General features: G+C 43.5%; 1 protein-coding gene across 1 annotated transcript; it reads right to left on the bottom strand.

Annotated features, from left to right (window-relative positions):
• Positions 1–1610: 1610 nt before the first annotated feature.
• Positions 1611–17265, bottom strand: LOC118087410 (nicotinamide riboside kinase 2). Its single transcript, XM_060275366.1, has 8 exons — positions 16873–17265; positions 11127–11217; positions 7859–7907; positions 7470–7641; positions 5365–5436; positions 3556–3662; positions 2108–2193; positions 1611–1989 (listed from the first exon to the last, which is right to left on the bottom strand). Exons 1-7 carry the CDS (start codon positions 16896–16898, stop codon positions 2108–2110), a joined length of 603 nt encoding a protein of 200 aa, XP_060131349.1. The 5' UTR covers positions 16899–17265; the 3' UTR covers positions 1611–1989.
• Between the last annotated feature and the right edge of the window lie 2205 nt (positions 17266–19470).

Genomic DNA, 19470 nt, shown 5'->3' with positions numbered 1-19470 from the left:
TTCCTAGCTATGAACCACTTCCAACCATGTGGTACAACAAACCCAAGTGCATTCCACATATTCAGGTTTGCCTGCACTAACTGTCAGCAGTTCTCCGGGGTCTCAGGGAGAGACAGGCTTTCCCCATCACCTGGTACTTCTTCCTTTTAAGTGGAAATTAAGCTGTTGGACTATGCCGAAATGGCAAGGCTGACCCGAAAGCTCAGGAACCAAGACGACCGAAACTTCAATAAAGAATGGGGGGAAATGTATTACTTATCTAAGGGACCACCGTAAGTAGATGAAAACACAAGCAGGATTGCAATAACACTTGTAATGTAGCAAATATTATGGACAAAATGGAGAGACACAAAACATGGATTATGAAATAATATGCAGTTGAAAAGGATGGCAATAGAACCCATGGAAGGGAAGGTGGGAAGTCCAGAGATTCAGAAAAATCTCTAAATATGGATATGTATTTTGTATAGGTATTGTATTGTTATAATTCTATACAGTGGTACCTTGGTTTAAGAACAGCTTAGTTTATGAACAACTTGGATTTAGAACGCTGCAAAACCGGAAGTAGGTGTTTTGGTTTGTGAACTTTGCCTTGGAAGCAGAATAAGAATAAGAATAATTTATTATTATTGGCCAAGTACATTTTCCGACATATTTGGAATTTGTTTCGGCTACATTGCAATTTAAACATACATACACTGTTCCACTCACAATAAAAATAAGCAAAGAAACCCTGTTGAGTGTGTTCCATTTGTTAACACAGAGGTACCTTGGTTTAAGAACAGCTTAGTTTATGACATAGCTGCCAAGTCTCCCATTTTTCGTCGGAAACCCCCGTATTTTGTTAACGTTTCCCCCTGTTATCCCGAATTGATTATATCCCGTAAATATCCCGTAAAGCTCCTGCTGGCGGCCACGTCCCGGCTCCCAGCTGACATGCAGAAACGATTTCTGGTGCCCAGACATGCAGACACGGGCAGCCCGGCACCCGTCTGGACATGCGTAGAAGTGACTTCAGGTGTCGCTCTGCCCATGTTTGGGCACTGGAAATTGGGCGGTGCCGGCACCGGAAGTTGCTTCTACGCAAGTCTGGATATGCATAGAAGCGACTTCCGGTGCTGCGCTGCCTTGTAGAAGCGACTTCCGGTGCTGCGGCACTGCTGATCCTGGATTTTTCAATCCGGGAGTTGGAGGGTATGGTTTATGAACAACTTGGATTAAGAACGCTGCAAACCTGGAAGTAGGTGTTTTGGTTTGTGAACTTTGCCTTGGAAGCAGAACATGCTGAGTGTGTTCCATTTGTAGATTGAGTCCCCCACTGCTATGGGAAAGCATGCCTTGGTTTAAGAACGCTTTGGTTTAAGAACAGACTTCCGGAACAGATTAAGTCCGTAAACCAAGGTACCACTGTATTTGTAAAAGCAAATAATTTTTTTTTTAAAGGAACAAATGTGGATTGCTTTGCTCAGGTTTTTCTACACTGCGGCTCTCTAAGATTTTAGGCAATTGTTGTCCCTAGTCCTTTCCAGAGATGCCGAAGATTGAATCTGGGACCTTCTGTGAATTTTTGCCCTGCCCTGACGATGTTCAGTAAAGCAAAATGAGAGACCAAATGTTCAAATGTTTCTTTATTGAGTATGCCCTGTGTTCTTGCACAAGCAGTTAAACAGAAGCTTATTACTGACACAAAGCTACACACGTAAAACCAGTGGTATTTTACAGACTTCACTGAAGTGTTCCATTATAAAAATGCGTTTTTAAAACATACACGTTTAAGCCAATGGAATATAAAATAAGTAAATAAAAAACAGCAACAACTGCCCGTGGCTGAGTTGTAAATAAACTACCATAATTTTTCAATTATATACATAAAGTTATTTTCCGAAGGGCAGTGCTAAGAAAGGCATGTTCACTTAACATGTTTCGGTAAATATCCAAAATAGTATTTACATCAGATTTGTACATAGATCTTCCAACTTCCCACAGATCCTGCAAAGCAAACATAAGGCAATTAATACCCAAAGTATTGTGAGGAAGATACAAAGAGCAAGCTAGAAAATAAGACACCCCCTCTACCTCCTTCCCTTTCATCCAGGAGTATATTCACCTATGAGTGATTCAAAAGCTTGTTCTGTATTTCTTTAAAGACTTCCATGTAAAGATCGTCTCTGGACTTCAGCCCATCCAGATAAACTGAAAAGAACAGACAGCTGTGAATTTCACATGTGGGGATGCCAGTAAATAAATCAACACGGCAGTTTTGCATGGACTTAAGAGATCTAACCCGCTCACAAAATGTATAATGATGCAATCTTGCCAAGCAAGCGAGTATGATCCATTGAATCCAGTGGGGCTTACTTGCTTATTCATCACTCGCTCTGGCCAAAATAAAGAGGAGCCAAACACCTCACTTGCCCTGCTGGCTCAGTGGATTTTTGGCAGCAAGCAGGTGGTAATTTGAGTGAGGAGGTAGACTCAATAGGGAGAAGGATTCCTGCAAATCTGGAGCTGGCACAAGGGCTAATAAAAGGGCGGCTCAACAATGCAGTGTTGTGGGAAATGATATTTACTTATTCAAAGTACTATCTCGTTGGTTCTTAGGGCTAACACCCTCACAAGGTGACAAAGGAGACAGAGGTGATTTTTAAAAATCTATAATCAAACTTAAAAAAATTAATTAATTAAGGGATATTAGCAAGCATGCTAAATAAGCGACCCTGAAATTATTGGCTGAGAGAATTTGAATAGTTGTTTAACTATTTTTAACAATATCACTAGTGCGTTCAAAATGCCTTTGGGAAAAAAGGGCAGGATATAAATTGAAGAGACACGATTGAGCAAACATAAAGAAAACAATTTCATCACTTAGCTCAGGAGTGGGGAACCTCTAGCCCTCCAGATGGGCTGTGCACACTTCTGCTCATCCAGTGCCTAGAAAACATGGCTCAGGGCAGTTCTCCACTTAACCTGCATTTTCTAGGCATGGATCCGAGCGGTTTTGCTTTTGCCCAGCCACTTCCCCCCCAGAAAACACTCTCTTCTGTGCTAAATCAGAACAAACAGCAATCCATGGAAAAACCAACTGCCTTTTGTTCCGATTCAGCACTAAAACCATGGGTTTTCCCAGGGGAAAGTGGAGGTGTGGCTAAGCCCCATGTTGGACTACAACTCCCATTAAGACTTGACTGCTGGCCATTTCTGGGGTTGGTGGGATGTTTAGGAACAAGGGGAGGGCCAAAGATCCCCCACCCAGAGCTTTCCAAACTGTGTGCCGCAGCACATTTAGCGTGTCGGCTGCAGCGTGTAGGTGTGTCGCGTGGATGCCCCCCCCCCCGTGCTCCTCTCAGGGCTGGAAAGGAGTTAGTTTGACCTCTGGTTTGCTAGTAAAGCTGAATTACTTTGCCGTGAAATGTCTTAAAAAGGGTGTCACCAAGGTGAGAGGTTTGGAAAGCTCTGCTCTAAGCACATCACATTTTTTAAAAAAAATATCACATGCAACCACTTGCACTGAATTCTTTCTAAGTCAGAGTCGAGCTATTGCAAGTTGTCTCTTACCAACATCCACTTCGTTCGCCTCCATTTCCTTCCTGTGCTTAAGATACATGGGCCATACGTGGCCATCGAAGAGACCAGGGGGGTCCGGTACTGTGTATTTACGTGTACTGCAAACAGAAAAGGAATTTGTTAATCTGTACCGTGCTCCAGGACTAACAGATTCTGTGTAACTGTTTAACCTGGGGAAGGGCTGAGCAGGAGAACATCTGCTTTGCATGCAGAAGGCCCCGGGTTCAATCTTGCACATCCCCAGGAGTGCAAGGAGTAGAAGGAAGCACATTGGTATGCTCAGTTATGTACTGAGCTGAATCATAGAACAATAGGATCCAGAATCAGCAGTCTGATTGGTCCGCAGGTGCCACCCAATCCAACTCCAGGTGGAAGTGAATCCGCAACCTGATTGGCCTGCAGGAGCAGCCAATCAGGCGGCTGGCAGAAGTGAATCCGCAAACTGATTGGCCTGCAGGAGCAGCCAATCAGGCTGCTGGGAGAAGTCAATCCGCAAACTGATTGGCCCACAGGTGTAGCCCTGAAGTTCAGCTGCCCAACAGGGTTGTAGCAAAACACATTTGTAGCTTGATGCCAGCAGCAGCTGAAGTGCTTTCTTCCTTACCCTCAAAACTGAGTGACAAATCAACATGCAAAAGCCAGATTTCCCTTTGCATCATGCTTTCCGGACGCAGGCCCGTCCTTGAAAGCTCCATGTCCAAGCGATTGCTTGCACTGACCCACGCTTTACTATTGAATCGGAGCAAACGGCAATCTGCAGAAACCCAGGCCTTTTGCTCCAATCCAGCAGTAAAACTCAGGTTTTCCTCAAGGAAACCGCTGGGGCAAAAAAAGAAAAGAAGAGCTCGGCCTGTATCTGTGCCTAGGAACACAGCACAAAAGTCCAGATGAGCCTCAGGTCTGAAGTCATCTGTCTGAGACCTTTGAGTTTACACCCTGGTTTGATATCAGTATATTCAATGTAATGTTGGCTTCCGCTCCAACGCAAAAATATTACGATCTTTGGTGTTGTGTGCAGTGGAAGACAGGAGTGCCTGTCATGCTCTGGTCCATGGGGTCACGAAGAGTCGGGCACAATTAATCGACTAAACAACTTAATTCCCACATCAGGTGAGTACAGCAGTGTCAGTAAGCCCTTCTGTGCAAGTACTAGGGTTGGATGGTTTATCTCAATTTCTGAACGCCCGCCCCCCCCCAGTCTTCAGTTCTCCTCATCACATCAGTTTGGATTTTTTTTAAAGACCTCATGAAAATTCACTAACATTTTAATGTTGATTTCTTCTATGGTAATCTACACATTTTTTTATTTCCCTTAATGTAATGCTTTATTTTTTTGTGTATTATTTGCCCTAGCACATGCATTTTTGTACAGTCATACCTCGACACCCGAAGTCAAAGCCTCCGGAAGTCCTCCTGGTGTGTGCGCCCGCCGTGCGCGTTCTGCACATGCGCGGAGCAGTGCAAAGGTTGGCGCATGCGCAGAAGCGCAAATTCGCACTTCGCGCATGTGCCATAGCGGCGCTTCGACTTCATAAGTCGAGGTACCACTGTATATAGTACTTGTCTGGAGAACTGAACTGCAAAATTCAGAGAAGTGTGGCTTTTGAATCATAGAATCATAGCATTGGAAGGGACCGTAAGGTTCATCTCATCCAATCCTCTGCAATGCAAGAATCTTTTAGCCTAACGTGGAGCTCAGAAGTTTTCCAATTCTACAGCTTGCAATTATGTCATAGGAATGAGGTGAATATGACATGAAATTTCAGCGTCACAAGATTAAAGCCGAGGAGCCGTTCTTACCTCCTCCTCCACTTGCACTCACTGTATGGGACTGCTAGATAATAGCGTTTGTCGAACAAGTCAATCAGTGGCCTGCAGGTGAGAAAAATTAAGGTTCGAAATTACTTGAGAAATGATTTCCCCTAAACCACATGGTTGCATAAAGTCATACAGTTGTTTGTGGCGAATAATAATACTGTGGGTAGGGTGGGGGGGGTTATTGTTTTTGTTTGTTATTATGCTGTGTATTTTTGTGTTTTCATGTTGTAAACCACCACCTGAAGATCGCAGGGTAGAAATTTAATAAATAATAAAATCATCACAATCATCATCAATGATTTCTAGGGTCTCTTGCAACAGGCTGTTTTTGGTGTAAGATTGAAATGTGCATCAACACAGAACGTAGGAATCTGCGTCATACAGAATCACCCCATCAGCCTCTAGCTCAGCAGTGTCGATAGCTGGGGCAGGTCTGAACGTTACCCCCCATTTAAGCCATGCCTCCTGCCCTGATTGGTTCAGGATGATGTCAGTGGGTTGCAACTATTAAGAATGCTGTGATCCTTTGCTTGGTGAATAGAAATGACACGTGCAATCTGGAAGTGCTTAAAAAACCCATTGCTTTGGATGTGGTTCTTTGCATGTTTGAGGCTGTCACTATGCACATTTGTATTTCGATAAAGACCTATCTTTTCACTTCATGCCTGCATTCTTTTCTTTGGGGTTCCTGGGAGGGATACCTCCAATTTAGAAACCCCTTTTAAATTTCTCCAAAAGCAGCACATGACAATAGCTACAACAGGCAGGTCTGCCAAGATCTTCGGCAATTCTGAAGGGTCCGCGGGGAACAAAAAGTTTGGGAACCACTTTCCTAGATGATGAAGCAAATTTATTTTCTATTGCCGCAGAGGATAAGATTAAAAGCAACGGATTCATATTACAAGAAAAAGAGCTTCAGATTATGTGTTAGGAAGAACTTTCTGATAGTATGAACTGTGGAAAGGATAGCCTTGTAAAATGATGGACCCTCCTTTCTTGGAAGTTTTAAAGCAGAGGCTGGATGGCTATTGTACACTGGCAGGGAGTTGGAATTTTGAGGTCACTCCCAACTTTAAACTATGACTGCTGTAATGTGCTTGAAAAAGAACTGCCCATGAAAATGATGAGGCTTGAGAAAATCATTTCAGTGGACTAATAATAATAATAATAATAATAATAATTTATTTATACCCCGCCCATGTGGCTGGGTTTCCCCAGCCAGTCTGGGCGGCTTCCAGAAGGATATTAAAATACAATAATATATTAAACATTAAAAGCTTCCATAAACAGGGCTGCCTTTAGACCTAGAACCATTACACACACACACACACACACACACACACAGAGAGAGAGAGAGAGAGAGAGAGAGCATTTATATATCAAAAGCATTTACAAACCACTTAATATTTCAAAAAATCTCCAAATGGTGTACAGCCTGCCATTAAAACAAAAAGACAACCTAAAACCAGTTGTATTCCAGAATAAAACACATAACCTGGAAGATAACTGGCCTGGCCTGCTCCTGTGCTTTTAACATCGAGCACAATTCAAAGTGATGGTGCTGACCTTTAAAGCCCTCAACAGCCTTGGCCCAGAATACCTGAAGGAGCGTCTCCGTCCACATCGTCCAGCCCAGACACTGAGGTCCACCTCTGAGGGCCTTCTGGTGGTTCCCTCCCTGCGAGAAGTGAGCTTGCAGGGAACCAGGCAGAGGGCCTTCTCGGTGGAGGCACCCGCCCTGTGGAACTCCTTTGCATCAGGTGTCAAGGAAATAAACAACTAACTGACTTTTAGAAGACATCTGAAGGCAGCCCTGTACTGGGATGTTTTATCGTGTTTTTAATATTTTGTTGAGAGCCACCCAGAATGGCTGGGAAACCCAGCCAGATAGGCAGGGTATAAATAATAAATTATTATTATTATTATTGACTGGCGGAGACAGTCAAGTGTTATACAGAGAGCAGGTGATATATTTGCAGATGAAGCTCTTATCTAAAGCCCAGCAGTAGGGGTCAATAGGACAGGCAGCAACCAAATGCATACTTTAAAGTGGACTACTACTACAAAAAAAAGCAAAGACATCTTACCTGTAGTTGTAAAGCAGGAAACCTTCAACAATCAGTATATGGGTATCATCAGAACTGGGCAGTTTTGATCCGTAGGAAACACTCACTCCATGGGATCGGGCAAACTTCACGGGATTCTCAATCCAAGCATGCACAGTGCTCACCATTGCATCCATATCCAAGGAAGCCAACACTATGTAGGAAATATATACACATACACACACAGGCACAAAAGTCAGTAAAAAAAGAAAGACGAAAAACTCAAGAGTGTGAAAGTGTATAAATTAAACGTGTATTTATAGAATGGTGTAAATTTTTACTGTTATGTCTTTATTTAATAATAGTATAGTGATAAAAAAAATATATACTTAGGAAAATATACATTACTGCATCCTATAGCGAACTCTTACCATCCCATTGTTTAAAGCCGTCTTCCCCGACTTGTATTTGATCTTGTGGCTGAAATATAGTGACCAATAAAACATTGCTGCAAACGCAGGGTGATCAGTTTTATCTACGATCCGATCACAACCTGGACACTACTGCAAAATATATACAGACACACACACACACACACACACACACACACACACAAAACGGAGGCAAAGTGCTGACTTAGCAAAAACAGCTGTGCTGCAGAACAAATGACAATAACAACACAACCCCCAGCCCCGCCAATCCACCCTAGTCCCAAGCCAGTTCTCCATTTTTTGCTATTTCCCCCCCTGTTTGCGGTGACCAACTCGCCTACATGAGAACACCTGGGGTCACCTGAGGACACCTGAATAGCAGGTAAGTAAGAAAGCCAATAGGTAAAGGCTGACTAAGGTTGGAGGGGCAGTGCCCCTAATTCAGGGGTGGGGAACCTCGGATCCTCTAGATGTTTAGCATCTCCAACCAACCGCAGACAGCATGGCCAATGGTCAAGGCTGATGGGGGATGTAGCCTAAGAACATCTAAGGAGGTCAAATTGTTCCCCGCTCCTGCTGTATTGCACCAGCTGCCACTGGCGGGACTCGGTCACACAAATATGTGCATTGACTTGTGCACACAAGTATGTATCAGTGTCATATGCACGAGGTAAGGTACACACTTGTGAACTCCAGACCCGGCACAGATATGAAACTGCTCATTCTCGCATATCTGAACTGGCATTCTGGGGGGGGGGGAGTATTGGGAGTAAATCATCATGTGGTGCATGTAGTGTAGAGAGGAAATGGGGTGGGAAAGACGGGGAGAGACTTTCTAAACTCTGTAGCAAATTAATTTTGCTAGGTTAAGCTACATTTTTGAAATAAAGCAACACCCCTAAACAAGTACACAGGTGAAAATTATATTTTTAATGTCTGTGTGTGTGTGTGTGTGTGTGTGTGTGTGTGTAACTGCAATTCAAGTTTTACAAAATTCAAGGAATGCTTGAGGGGCATTTCTAAGGAGCAATAATAATTTTGGCTAAAGGAAAGAACAACACACAAATGATTTGGGTTTAATGTAACTTGCTTAGAGTAGGCATACACAGGAACATATATCAGTGTTCCTAGCTCAGTGTAGTCTCCTGGATTTCAGGCAAGGGATATACCACAGACCGAACCTGGGACCTTTTGCTCAACCAATGAGATATGGCTTTCCCAAAAGAGAATAAAGAAGTCCAAAAAGGACATAAAGTATATTTCTTTTAATTAGCTGCAATGGCTAATTTGGGTTGGGGTGTTAAACTACTTTTCTGTGGAGGGGAGAACTGTCTTCTGGGGCCACTTAAAGTTCCAGTGCCGACCTACTCTTCAGAATTAAATACTTTGGGATGCAAGATGAAACTGGCACAATATACAAGAGAACAGCTGCAACAGAAAATCAGTTCTGCTGCTTTTTTAATCAAGGCCTATGTCTCTTTGTCTGTATACATGTGTACAGTAGATACCCAGAGGGCACTCGGTTTATATAGCTGGCAGGTACCTACTTATAAAAATGTGCAATATTGTTTTAGGCATTTGGGCAACCCGGGTGTGTGTGTGTCCCCTCAACAAGAAGATCTGTTGTTGCTGCATTGCAGGCGGTTGGACAAGATGGTGACCCTTGTAGGTGACCCTACAATTCTGCGATTCTGTGGAGGGTAGACTTACTTTCCCTGAACTCATCGCTATCCATCCCTGGCTCATCGCCATCAATCATATGGAAAAGCTGGGCGCATTCTACAGTTCACCCCCCGATTCATACAGGGTGGCGGGCCCAATCTGCCGTTTCGTCCCACGTGACCCAAGTGTGAAGCCATGCCCCCAAGAACACAACTTTGCAACACCAGGAGTTTCTAGAAAGACACCTTCACACTATAGAAGAATCACGGGAACTGCAATTTACTCCTTGCAGAACTACATTTCTACCCCTCGCCAAGCTTCAGTTCCCAGCACTCTCAATAATCTTCAGTGACCAGGATTATTGGGGGGGGGGCACACCTTATGTGTTTTCAATGCATAGCTGTCAAGTTCTCCCTTTTTTAAAAGGGAAATTCCCTTATGCTGAATAGGCTTCCTCGCGAGAAAAGGGAAAACTGGACAGCTATGTTTCAATGTATGGCATGCATGCAACCGTCCTTGACAGTTAGAAAATTGGAAAACCGCTGTTGGTAGCATATCGCACGGACCAGCTCATTGCCAGGTAACACCTTTGAAATACTACATTATATTCATAATAGAAAGATTAAAATGAATGGAATACAGTCGTAGCTTGGATCCTGAACGCCCTGGAACTCGGACGTTTTGGCTCCCGAATGCAGCAAACCCAGAAGTGATTGTTCTGGTTTGTGGACGTTTTTGGGGAGCCGAACGTCCGACGGGGCTTCCGATTGGCTGCAGCCAATCGGAAGCCGCGGTTTGGTTTCCGAACGCTTCGGAAGTCGAATTGACTTCCGGAACGGATTCCGTTAGACTTCCAAGGTGCGACTGTAGTTTCAATGGGTTTGGGAGAAGTGGGGTTTTTTAACCTGCGTCAGCGGTTATCCCCAAAACAAGGGTGCGGTCGCTATCCCAGGTTATCTAACCTGGAGTAAAAACAGTACAAATGGCTATAATCCTAACCTAATCCTAATCCCCTTGGATTCAGCAGCACTTGCTTCTGAGTAGACACAGTTAGGAACTGCGCTGCATACAGTCACCTCTACACCATGCAGTTAAGGGGACGGCTCCCCTGCAAGGCATCGTGGGAACTGTAGTTTCCTTCTCCCAGTTATCCTTGCCTGTCAAGCTAGTTCCCAGTTTTCTTTGTGGGGGGAGCCATGCACTTTAAATGCACGATGTGGATGTGCATATATCACATTTTCCCGTGTATAAGACACCCCCTATTTTTGAGCCCCAAATTAAGAAATAATTAATTGCAACATTCAGTGTATAAGGCGACCTGCAATTTTAAACTTAACATTTTGGGAGGAAATATACACGTAAAAACACATTATATATGAGCCCTAAAGATGGGGCCCAGACCAAAAATAAGTGCCTGATAATGAACATCTATGCTTTTAAGGTCTGCCCTCCCCGGACAAGTTGGTTTTTTTTGAACCGACAGAGCAATGCTTACCTGTTTTAATTGTTGCACTATGCTTTAATTCACATCAAATACATGTTTGTTTGTTTGTTTGTTTGTTTGTTTGAAAAAACAACATTAAACCAAAGGGGGTGAGATGCTTACCTTGAAGAAGTCATCTTGATGGACAACGCAACAGTTTGGGAGTGCTTGGGTAAGTCTTTTGGTCAAAGTGGTTTTGCCACCATTGGTCACCCTAGATTAAGAAAACATGAAGCAGAATTGGGGTGGGGTGGGGACAATGTCAGAATGGTTAGCAGAGCAAGGATGCAAATTCAGCGAGCATAGGAAGCCTTTGAGCATAGTTCCCAGTTTTATTTGTGGAGGAGCCATGCACTTTAAATGCATGGTGTGGATGTACATATTTCGTATTTTTCCATGTATAAGATGACCCCTATTTTTTTGAGCCCAAAATGGAGAAATAATTAATTGCAACATTCCGTGTATAAGACGACCTCAGACTTTCCTGCTATGATTATTAGCCGAAAACAGAATGAGCCTTTCTGCCATCGTTCATAAATCCAAGCATGGTTAGGTATTAAGGGAAGCGAAATCAAGCCTGTTAAGACTCACATTTAATAAATGAGACTGGAAGACATCTGAATAGAGCCCTGTTTAGGGAAGTTTTTAATGTTTTATCGTGTTTTTAATATTCTGTTGGGAGCTGCCCAGAGTGGCACCCAGCCAGATGGGCAGGGTATAAATGATTTATTATTATTATTATTATTATTATTATTATTATTATTATTATTAACTTAACCCACCCAACGACCCATCCACCCACAATTTCACAGATTGAAAAAGAGCCATAATATCAGATTGTGGGCTGTTAGCCCTACTCAAGAGTAGACTTTAGTGGAAGTGATTAGGAATGAATTTTAAATTTTAAATTTTACCTCTCTCGCCCCGATCTGGCCACAGTGATCCATGCGACGATCACCTCCAGGCTTGACTATTGTAACTCACAGTGCTTTACCAGCTGCACTGGCTCCCGGTGGAGTACAGGATCAGGTTTAAGGTGCTGGTTTTGACCTTTAAAGCCCTATGCGACTTGGGACCCTCGTACCTACGGGACCGCCTCTCTTGGTATGCCCCGTGGAGGACCTTAAGGTCCACAAATAATAATATTCTGGAGATCCCGAGTCATAAGATGGTTAGATTGGCCTCTACTAGAGCCAGGGCCTTTTCAGTACTGGCCCCAACCTGGTGGAACGCTCTTTCCCAGGAGTCCAGGGCCCTGCGGGATTTGTCATCTTTCCGCAGGGCCTGCAAGACAGAGCTGTTCCGCCTGGCCTTTGGGTTAGACTCAGCCTGACCCCTGTGTTTCCCTCCCTCATGGCTTGGATTTATGGCCTACTTGAAATGAGGCTGCACTTTAAATTTTAATACTGTATTTTAATCTGTATTTTAATTAATTGTTTTTATGTTTTATTGTAATTCTGTTGGTGTCAGCCGCCCTGAGCCCGGTTTTTGACTGGGGAGGGCGGGGTATAAATAAAAATTTATTATTATTATTATTATTAAAAAGTGATCTGATTAGGAATGAATTTTGGTGTGCCATCTTCTTCTCCCCCCCCCCCCGGGGGGAAATTCCCCTACCCCCTCGAAAGCAATTCTTTTACATATGGCAGAAATTTCTATAAGGCTTTCAGCAGAAATTCCCAGGGTGTTCACGTAAATGGTAGGCAGGAATTCAACAGCCAGAAGTTTTTCCCAAGCCTGGACAAAGATGCGCATGACTGAGAGGCCAACCCATCTTTTCCCCCCTTGCTCACCGTGGGATTTTTTAAAATATTTGCATGAGGCAACAATGTATTAAATGTATTAAAAAGGGGAACTTCTCCTTAATGTTGGGAAGGAGACCTGGCTGCACCTGTTGGATTTCTGCCTCTTGTGAAGGGTGCGGAAGGAGGCTTCCCTGCTTTCACTAAAAATGTCAGTTTTAATTTTACCTGTGATTTCCCAACTTTGATTCCCTAAAAATAAAATCCAACATCTTTGGCTGCTCTATTAAAGTCTCCCCCTGCCCCGCCCCCCAAGAAATTAGTCTTTTTTTAAAATCACTGTCAGTTTGGAATTATATTTTTATATCATGAATTCATTCTGTTCACAATCTTTGAACATATTGCCCCCCCCCCCCATAACCTTTTTGGGTAGGATTCGGATGAGTAAAGCAGGGCCCATATAAAAATCAATGGGGTCTTAAGGGCCGCTGTGCCTATTTAAAATCCCATTCACCATGTTTGTACTCAGCCAAGCTCTACTCAAGAGTAGACCCATTGACCTCAATGGATCCAGTTAAGGAGAGTGATTTAAGAACCATTTTAAAATAATCATTCAAGCACTTCCATTCCATTTAAAAAGACAAGGTTCTAATGTAGAAATTGGGCTGCATCTCTAGAATGACCTCGTGAATGGAAAAGGGGAAACATAACATATCTATATATTAAGATGAAAATAATACTGATATACAGATAAAATATGAAATGTGAAAGGAAGTGTTGTGGAAGTCTATTATTACTATTATTTTGTAAAATAGTGTTTAGGCCTATTGTATTGAAATATACTTTTATTCTTTTACTGTCTAATTTTCTTTGCTTTTTTCTTTAAACCCCCCCCCCTTATATTATTCTTTATGTATGGTTTGGTATTGATGTATTTACTTTGCAATATATATATATATAACTATTTTTACACAAATTAACCTCTCAATGGAACAGAGAATTTTTTTTTTTAAAGACATTTACTCAGGAGTAAGCCCCACTGCACTGAGCGGGGTTTACTCCCATGTAAAACAATACGTCGTCGTCATCATCATTATTTTCCCGCCTCTTTTTTCCCCTGAGGCGCCTCAGGGCTTCATTGCAGTCTTTTCCAAACAAGGTAAAAGGGGGGAGGAGCCTCAAGAAATGGCGTATTCGAAGCTCTTCCCCCCATTGGCTGGCGCGGCTCCCGCCAGTATTAACGGACTTCGGTTCAGGGTGATAGCCCTCGCGCGCGCGGGGCTGGGGTGGGGGTGGGGGGGTTATAAAAGCTTCCCCGCCTCGTCAGTTAATTAATATGGCGGGTGGTTGGGCGGGAGAAGGCGGGAAGAAGCAGAGATATCTATATAGCTGCTTCAAAGAGAGCGGAATGATTTATAGCTCTCGCCCCGCACCCGCCCTCATTTATTTTCTTTTTCATTGTTTACTAAATAGCGTATAGATTAATATGGATTAGTAAATAAAATAAAACAGAAGAAAAGAAATATGTATTTTTAATTAAAAAAACAACAACCACCTATCAGCTGCCTCTGTATATTCGCTTATGCCCAGTGATATTTATACTGGGAGTCCTGTATTCACTTTGAAATTAAAGGATATAAACAGGCTTAGTGGGTCTACTCACTGTTTGTTGAAGGGGGGGATTACATTTTTTTAAAAAAAAAATGAAGTAGAAAAAGATTTTTTTGCCCATCAAGGATGTCCACTAGACACCTACGGAACACCAGTACTAATAATGTTATTTCTATCATGCCTTTTCCCTGATGGGACTCAAGGCGGCTTTTTAAATAAGCAAAAACAAGAAGCCTCCAAAAACATGGAAAGAAGTCAGTCATAAAAAATAACAGCTATGCACAGATAGAATTAAAAGGCTATATTCATGTTTAAAATGCATCAATGATTATGATAAAAATCTAATCTGAAATGATTGGAAAGGGGGTTGATTCTTCCCTCACAAGAAGCAAGCAACCTGAGTCTTCTGAAGAAACTTAGTGAGAAACCTAAAGGGAGAGATTAGAAAGAAAATATCCTACAGGAGTGGAGGGGGGGGCGAAGAAAGTTTGGGTTTGTGCCAATTTTTACTGGCATGAACTCTCAGTATTCCTGATTGTAAACTGTTTGGGGCAGAGACCTCTCTACTTTTTGCCTTTGTAACTGGAAAGAGGCTACAGCTCCCTATCCATTTACTCCGGAGTAAGCCACTAGTGACTAGATATTCTGCTTTTTTTTTGGCTCCCCTCCCCTCAAGACGTTTCTCATAACATGAATTTATTGTTACCCTCACTAAGAAAAACCTTTTGTAAGATCCTGGAGCCAAGGGACTCATGGCTGCTATTCCCCCCACCCACCCACCCGCCCTCCTAAAATTAATGCTGTAAATTAAAAGGAACTCAAATTGAAGTAATACTATGCTATAAAATATTTAGCATGTAATTGGGTGGTTGTTTTTTATTTTGGTTATATATATTGTGGTTTTTATGTTGATGCTTTCCGTGAACCGCCCTGAGACCTCCGGGTATAGGGAGGTATAGAAAGTCAATAATAATAATAATAATAATAATAATAATAATAATAGCATCTAATAGGTATTGCACGGTAATAATGGGTTTAAGGAAGCTCAACCTATGGTTGCGCAAAGGGGGTCTTGCTGGCTCTGAAAGCATTTTTGGCTTGGCTTTGAAGTAGAAGGAAATGGCTGTGGTTGTTTTTTTTAAAGCACATCTCCCCCCCCCAAAAAAAATAACCCACATTTTGACATGGGGAGCTTCCTCTTTAATGTGGAATTGGTACACCTTCCTGCCTGCAAGTTCATCCTCGCCCTCCCCATTAGTATCATTAGTATCTCAAAATGCCAGACTGCATCCCTAATTCAATCCAGATTTTATCCTTTCTGAGGAAATCAGGTAAATTAGGAAAGCAAGCACCTGTCGCAACACACTTTCAGATGAAAACCCTTCCTGGAAGCACCTTTAAGCCTATTAAAATAATAACAATCATGACATTTTATATCCCGTCTCCCACCCCACCGTTTTTATCCTTGCAACAGCCCTGCGAGGGAGGCTGGGCTGAGAGGGAGATAGAGGGCACAAGGGCTTTGGGTTGAGGTCCCTGGATTGTAGCGGGTTGGACTGGATGACCCTCCGGGTCCCTTCCAACTCTGCAATTCTTAAGGTTTGCCAGAGTGGAGGGGATTTGAAAGCGGGGCCCCCTACATCCCATGGGCTTTAGCTACCTCAAAGCTTGTGTTGGCCGAAAGCACCCTGATTAACACAAAGCGGTACTTCTCTATCATGCGCTGTAATGAAATTTTTTGCAGGCAGAATATGGCAGTATATATCATTACTATTATTGCTCTGCAGGTTTTCTAAATGCTGTTATGAAAGTATTAGGGTTGCCACAGCCCTATTAATGGAGTTGGGGGGGGTAATTAATATCTCAGTGTCTTGGCCAGGCTCCAGATCTATCTAAAATACTCAACACGAAAGCAAATTTCGGGAAGGACATGGACAGATGTCTCCCGCAATTTCATTCCGCACATTGCAACAGGAATTCTTTCAACAGTTTTCTTTCTTTCCCTGCAGGCACCTCCCCCCCCCCCCGCCTCTAGCGATTATTACAAGTGATGCTTTGGGGATTTATGAAATAGAATAAAAGTTAAAGTTGTGCCTTTTAATTGGCTATCGAGCTTCCCTCTTTGAGGCTACCAAATCCCTTTTTCTAGGCCATGGTGAGATGACACTTCATCTCATCATTTCAGACATAAATCTACTTTTGAAAACATCACTACATCTTTCCAAACTACATTTTTTTAAAATAATAATAATAATAACAACAACCCTGGAGGTTTTTATGGGCAATACTTTTGAAAACATCACTACATCTTTCCAAACTACATTTTAATAATAATAATAATAATAAGAAGAAGAAGAAGAAGAAGAAGCCTGGAGGTTTTTATGGGCTTCTTGAGCCTAACTTCTGTTTACAAACTTGGCTTTTGTCCAAGGTGTAAAGCACATTGGCGCACTTCAAATCCCGGAGCAATGAAAAAATACAAAACACAAACTCAAAAAATACTAAACACAACCTACCCTCCAATTCCTATGATGTACTTCATCTTCTTCCTGTTTTTTCTTCTTCTTTAGGTGGGAATGCAGAAGTGTAGAAAACAACGGAGAAAAAGCACTGGAGATCTCCTGCCCTAAATCTTGCGCTTTGCTCTGCCCAGCTATTTCATTCAGGGAAAAAAGGCGTGTGTGCCTGTTATTTATACAGCACTGCAGCAATGGCCTCTCCCCTTTCCTTTCCTCTCCCCTTCCCCTCCCCAGCCCACGTGGCTGGTGGAAAAGCACAAATATATATCCAGAGCACAAGGGGTTCACAGTCCAGCCAATGCGCAGAAGTCATGCGCACTTGCCTTGCACCTGTTAGGCACTTTTCACATCTCCCCACTCACTTCTCACTTGCCCCTGTTGCTTTGTTATAAATAGCTTCTGGTGGCTGCCTTTCCTTTGCCTAAACTTAGTAACAGGGACACAGAAATGTCACCTACTTCCCCTCTTTTCTACGCTTATCCTTTCAGGGTTCTATGGCAGAATTCCCCCCCTTGTGTTTCCTAGAAGCATAGCAGTGTTTTCCCTCCCTAATTTTGGTTCCTCTTGTTTCATTTTTTGTCGGTGTTGGTGTTGGTTAAACGTTCAGCTGGGATTGGCGGTTACTTTGATTTGGATATGAATGTGAACGGTTTATTGTTGCTGTTGTTACTGGTTTTCACTGATTTATTGGTTTATATGTTGCTTGTTTACTAGGATACTGTATCTTTTTTTAAAAAAATGTTTGGTGCTTTGTTGTGTTTTATATGTTGCAAGCCGCCTAGAGTGGCTAGGGAAACCCAGCCAGATGGGCAGAATAGAAACTAAAAATTATTATTATTATTCCTCCTAAATACTTGGAACAGGCTTGCTAATTAATTAATTAATTAATTATCTAATCCATGTAGGCCTTTAATCATATGCAAACCAAGGTACCACTGTATATGTGTGCGTGTGTGCGTATGTATACATATACATATATATATATATATATATATATATATATATATATATATACACACACACACACACACACACACACACACACACACAGTGGTACCTCATGTTGCGAATGGGATCCGTTTTGGCGGCCCGTTTCCAACATGAAAAGGCCGCATCCTGAAGCGCCGCATCTACGCATGTGCGTGACACAATGTGGAGCTTCTGCGCATGTACAAAGCACAATTTAGCACTTCTCCACATGTGCGCAGGTTACGGATGCGCCAAACCCAGAAGTAACCTGTTTTGGGACTTCCGGGTTCAGCGCATCTGTAACCTAAAAAGGCGCAACATGAAACAGGTGTATCATGAGGTATGACTGTGTGTGTGTTTGTATGTACAGTATGTATATATGCTCAAAACAGATATAGACATTCTTAAAACAGTTGCTCCAAGTGTCAGGAACAGCTATCAAATGCCTGAGTAAAAAAGGAATGTTTTAAAATTTCTCATGAGAGCCAGTAATGAAGGAGCCAGATGCATCTCACAGGGGAGGGCATTCCTCAAATGAAAATCTGCTACTGAAACAGCTGAAGGCCCAAGCATCTGCTGCTTCCGCCGCCGCTCGTTCACTGCAGCCGCCGCTGAGGAGCTCACAGCGTCCTCCCACCTATGGAGGGCATACTGTGAGCGCCTCAGCGGCGGCTGCAGTAAGTGAGCGGCGGCGGCAGCAGCAGCGCCCATAGCTGAGGGCTTCAGCTACGGGTGCTGCCACTGCCACCGCTCATTCGTTGCAGCCACTGAGGAGCTCACAGCGTCCCCTCCATAGGCGGGTGGGCGCTGAGCTCTTCTTTTGGCTCGCGCTCCTCCCACCTATGGAGGGCCTTCGAGCCGGGCGGTGATGGCATCTTCGGAGGCGCCTCCGGGGCCGCCCGGGGAAGAAGCGCTGCTTGCCACTCTGGCCGTGCAGCTGACTGGGGGGGCGCCAAGGAGGAGCAGGCAGATCGCGGCCCTCTTTCGTGACCGGGTGGGGGCTGGCCGGGCTCCGTCACATGTGGGCGAGTTGCCGGGTGTGTCTTCCTGCTGCGTCTCGGAGAAGGGGCGGTGCCCAGAGGCGCCTGCCGCTTCTGATTGGCTGCAGGAATCAGCCTCCAGGAAGATGCGGGCATTGGGCGGCGGGCAGGCAGCGCCCCTCAATTCTGGCGCTCTAGGCAGCTGCCTAGTCTGCCTTTATGGATGCACCAGCCCTGAAAGTCACAAAAACAACAACGCAAAATAAATAGCAAAAACAGACAGACCTCAGCGTAACACTCAAAGTGGAAGTGTGGCACTCAAATCGGAAGTGTAACACTCAAAACGGAGCACGTTCGGCTTCCAAAAAATGTTCGCAAATCGGAACACTTACTTCCGGGTTTGCAGTGTTTGGGTTCCAAGTTGTTTGAGTACCAAGGTGTTTGAGAACCAAGGAACCACTGTATATGCAGCTGTCCCTTATGGGGAATGAACCTGCAACCCTGGCATCATCAGCACCATGCTCTAACCTACTGAGCCACCATGCACTATTACGGTGTCAAGATTATATTGCAGCAGCCAGCTATGATAAAACAGCGGTCTGGAGCGGCCACAACACTTTTTCTTCCCTAGCTTGGAAAGAAATAT

The sequence above is a fragment of the Zootoca vivipara genome, chromosome 6, assembly GCF_963506605.1.
Source record: "Zootoca vivipara chromosome 6, rZooViv1.1, whole genome shotgun sequence".
NCBI lineage: Eukaryota > Metazoa > Chordata > Lepidosauria > Squamata > Lacertidae > Zootoca > Zootoca vivipara.
This window is presented reverse-complemented; position numbering and strand designations above follow the sequence as displayed.

What these genes read in the sequence shown, in the direction of transcription:
- LOC118087410 (XM_060275366.1), bottom strand. Translation starts at nt 16,898, where the DNA reads ATGAAGTACATCATAGGAATTGGAGG. An exon ending in TACATCATAGGAATTGGAGG is followed by an intron (nt 11,218 to 16,872) that starts GTAGGTTGTGTT and finishes TTCTTAATCTAG; the next exon opens with GGTGACCAATGGTGGCAAAA. An exon ending in CGGCTTTAAACAATGGGATG is followed by an intron (nt 7,642 to 7,858) that starts GTAAGAGTTCGC and finishes TTTCCTACATAG; the next exon opens with TGTTGGCTTCCTTGGATATG.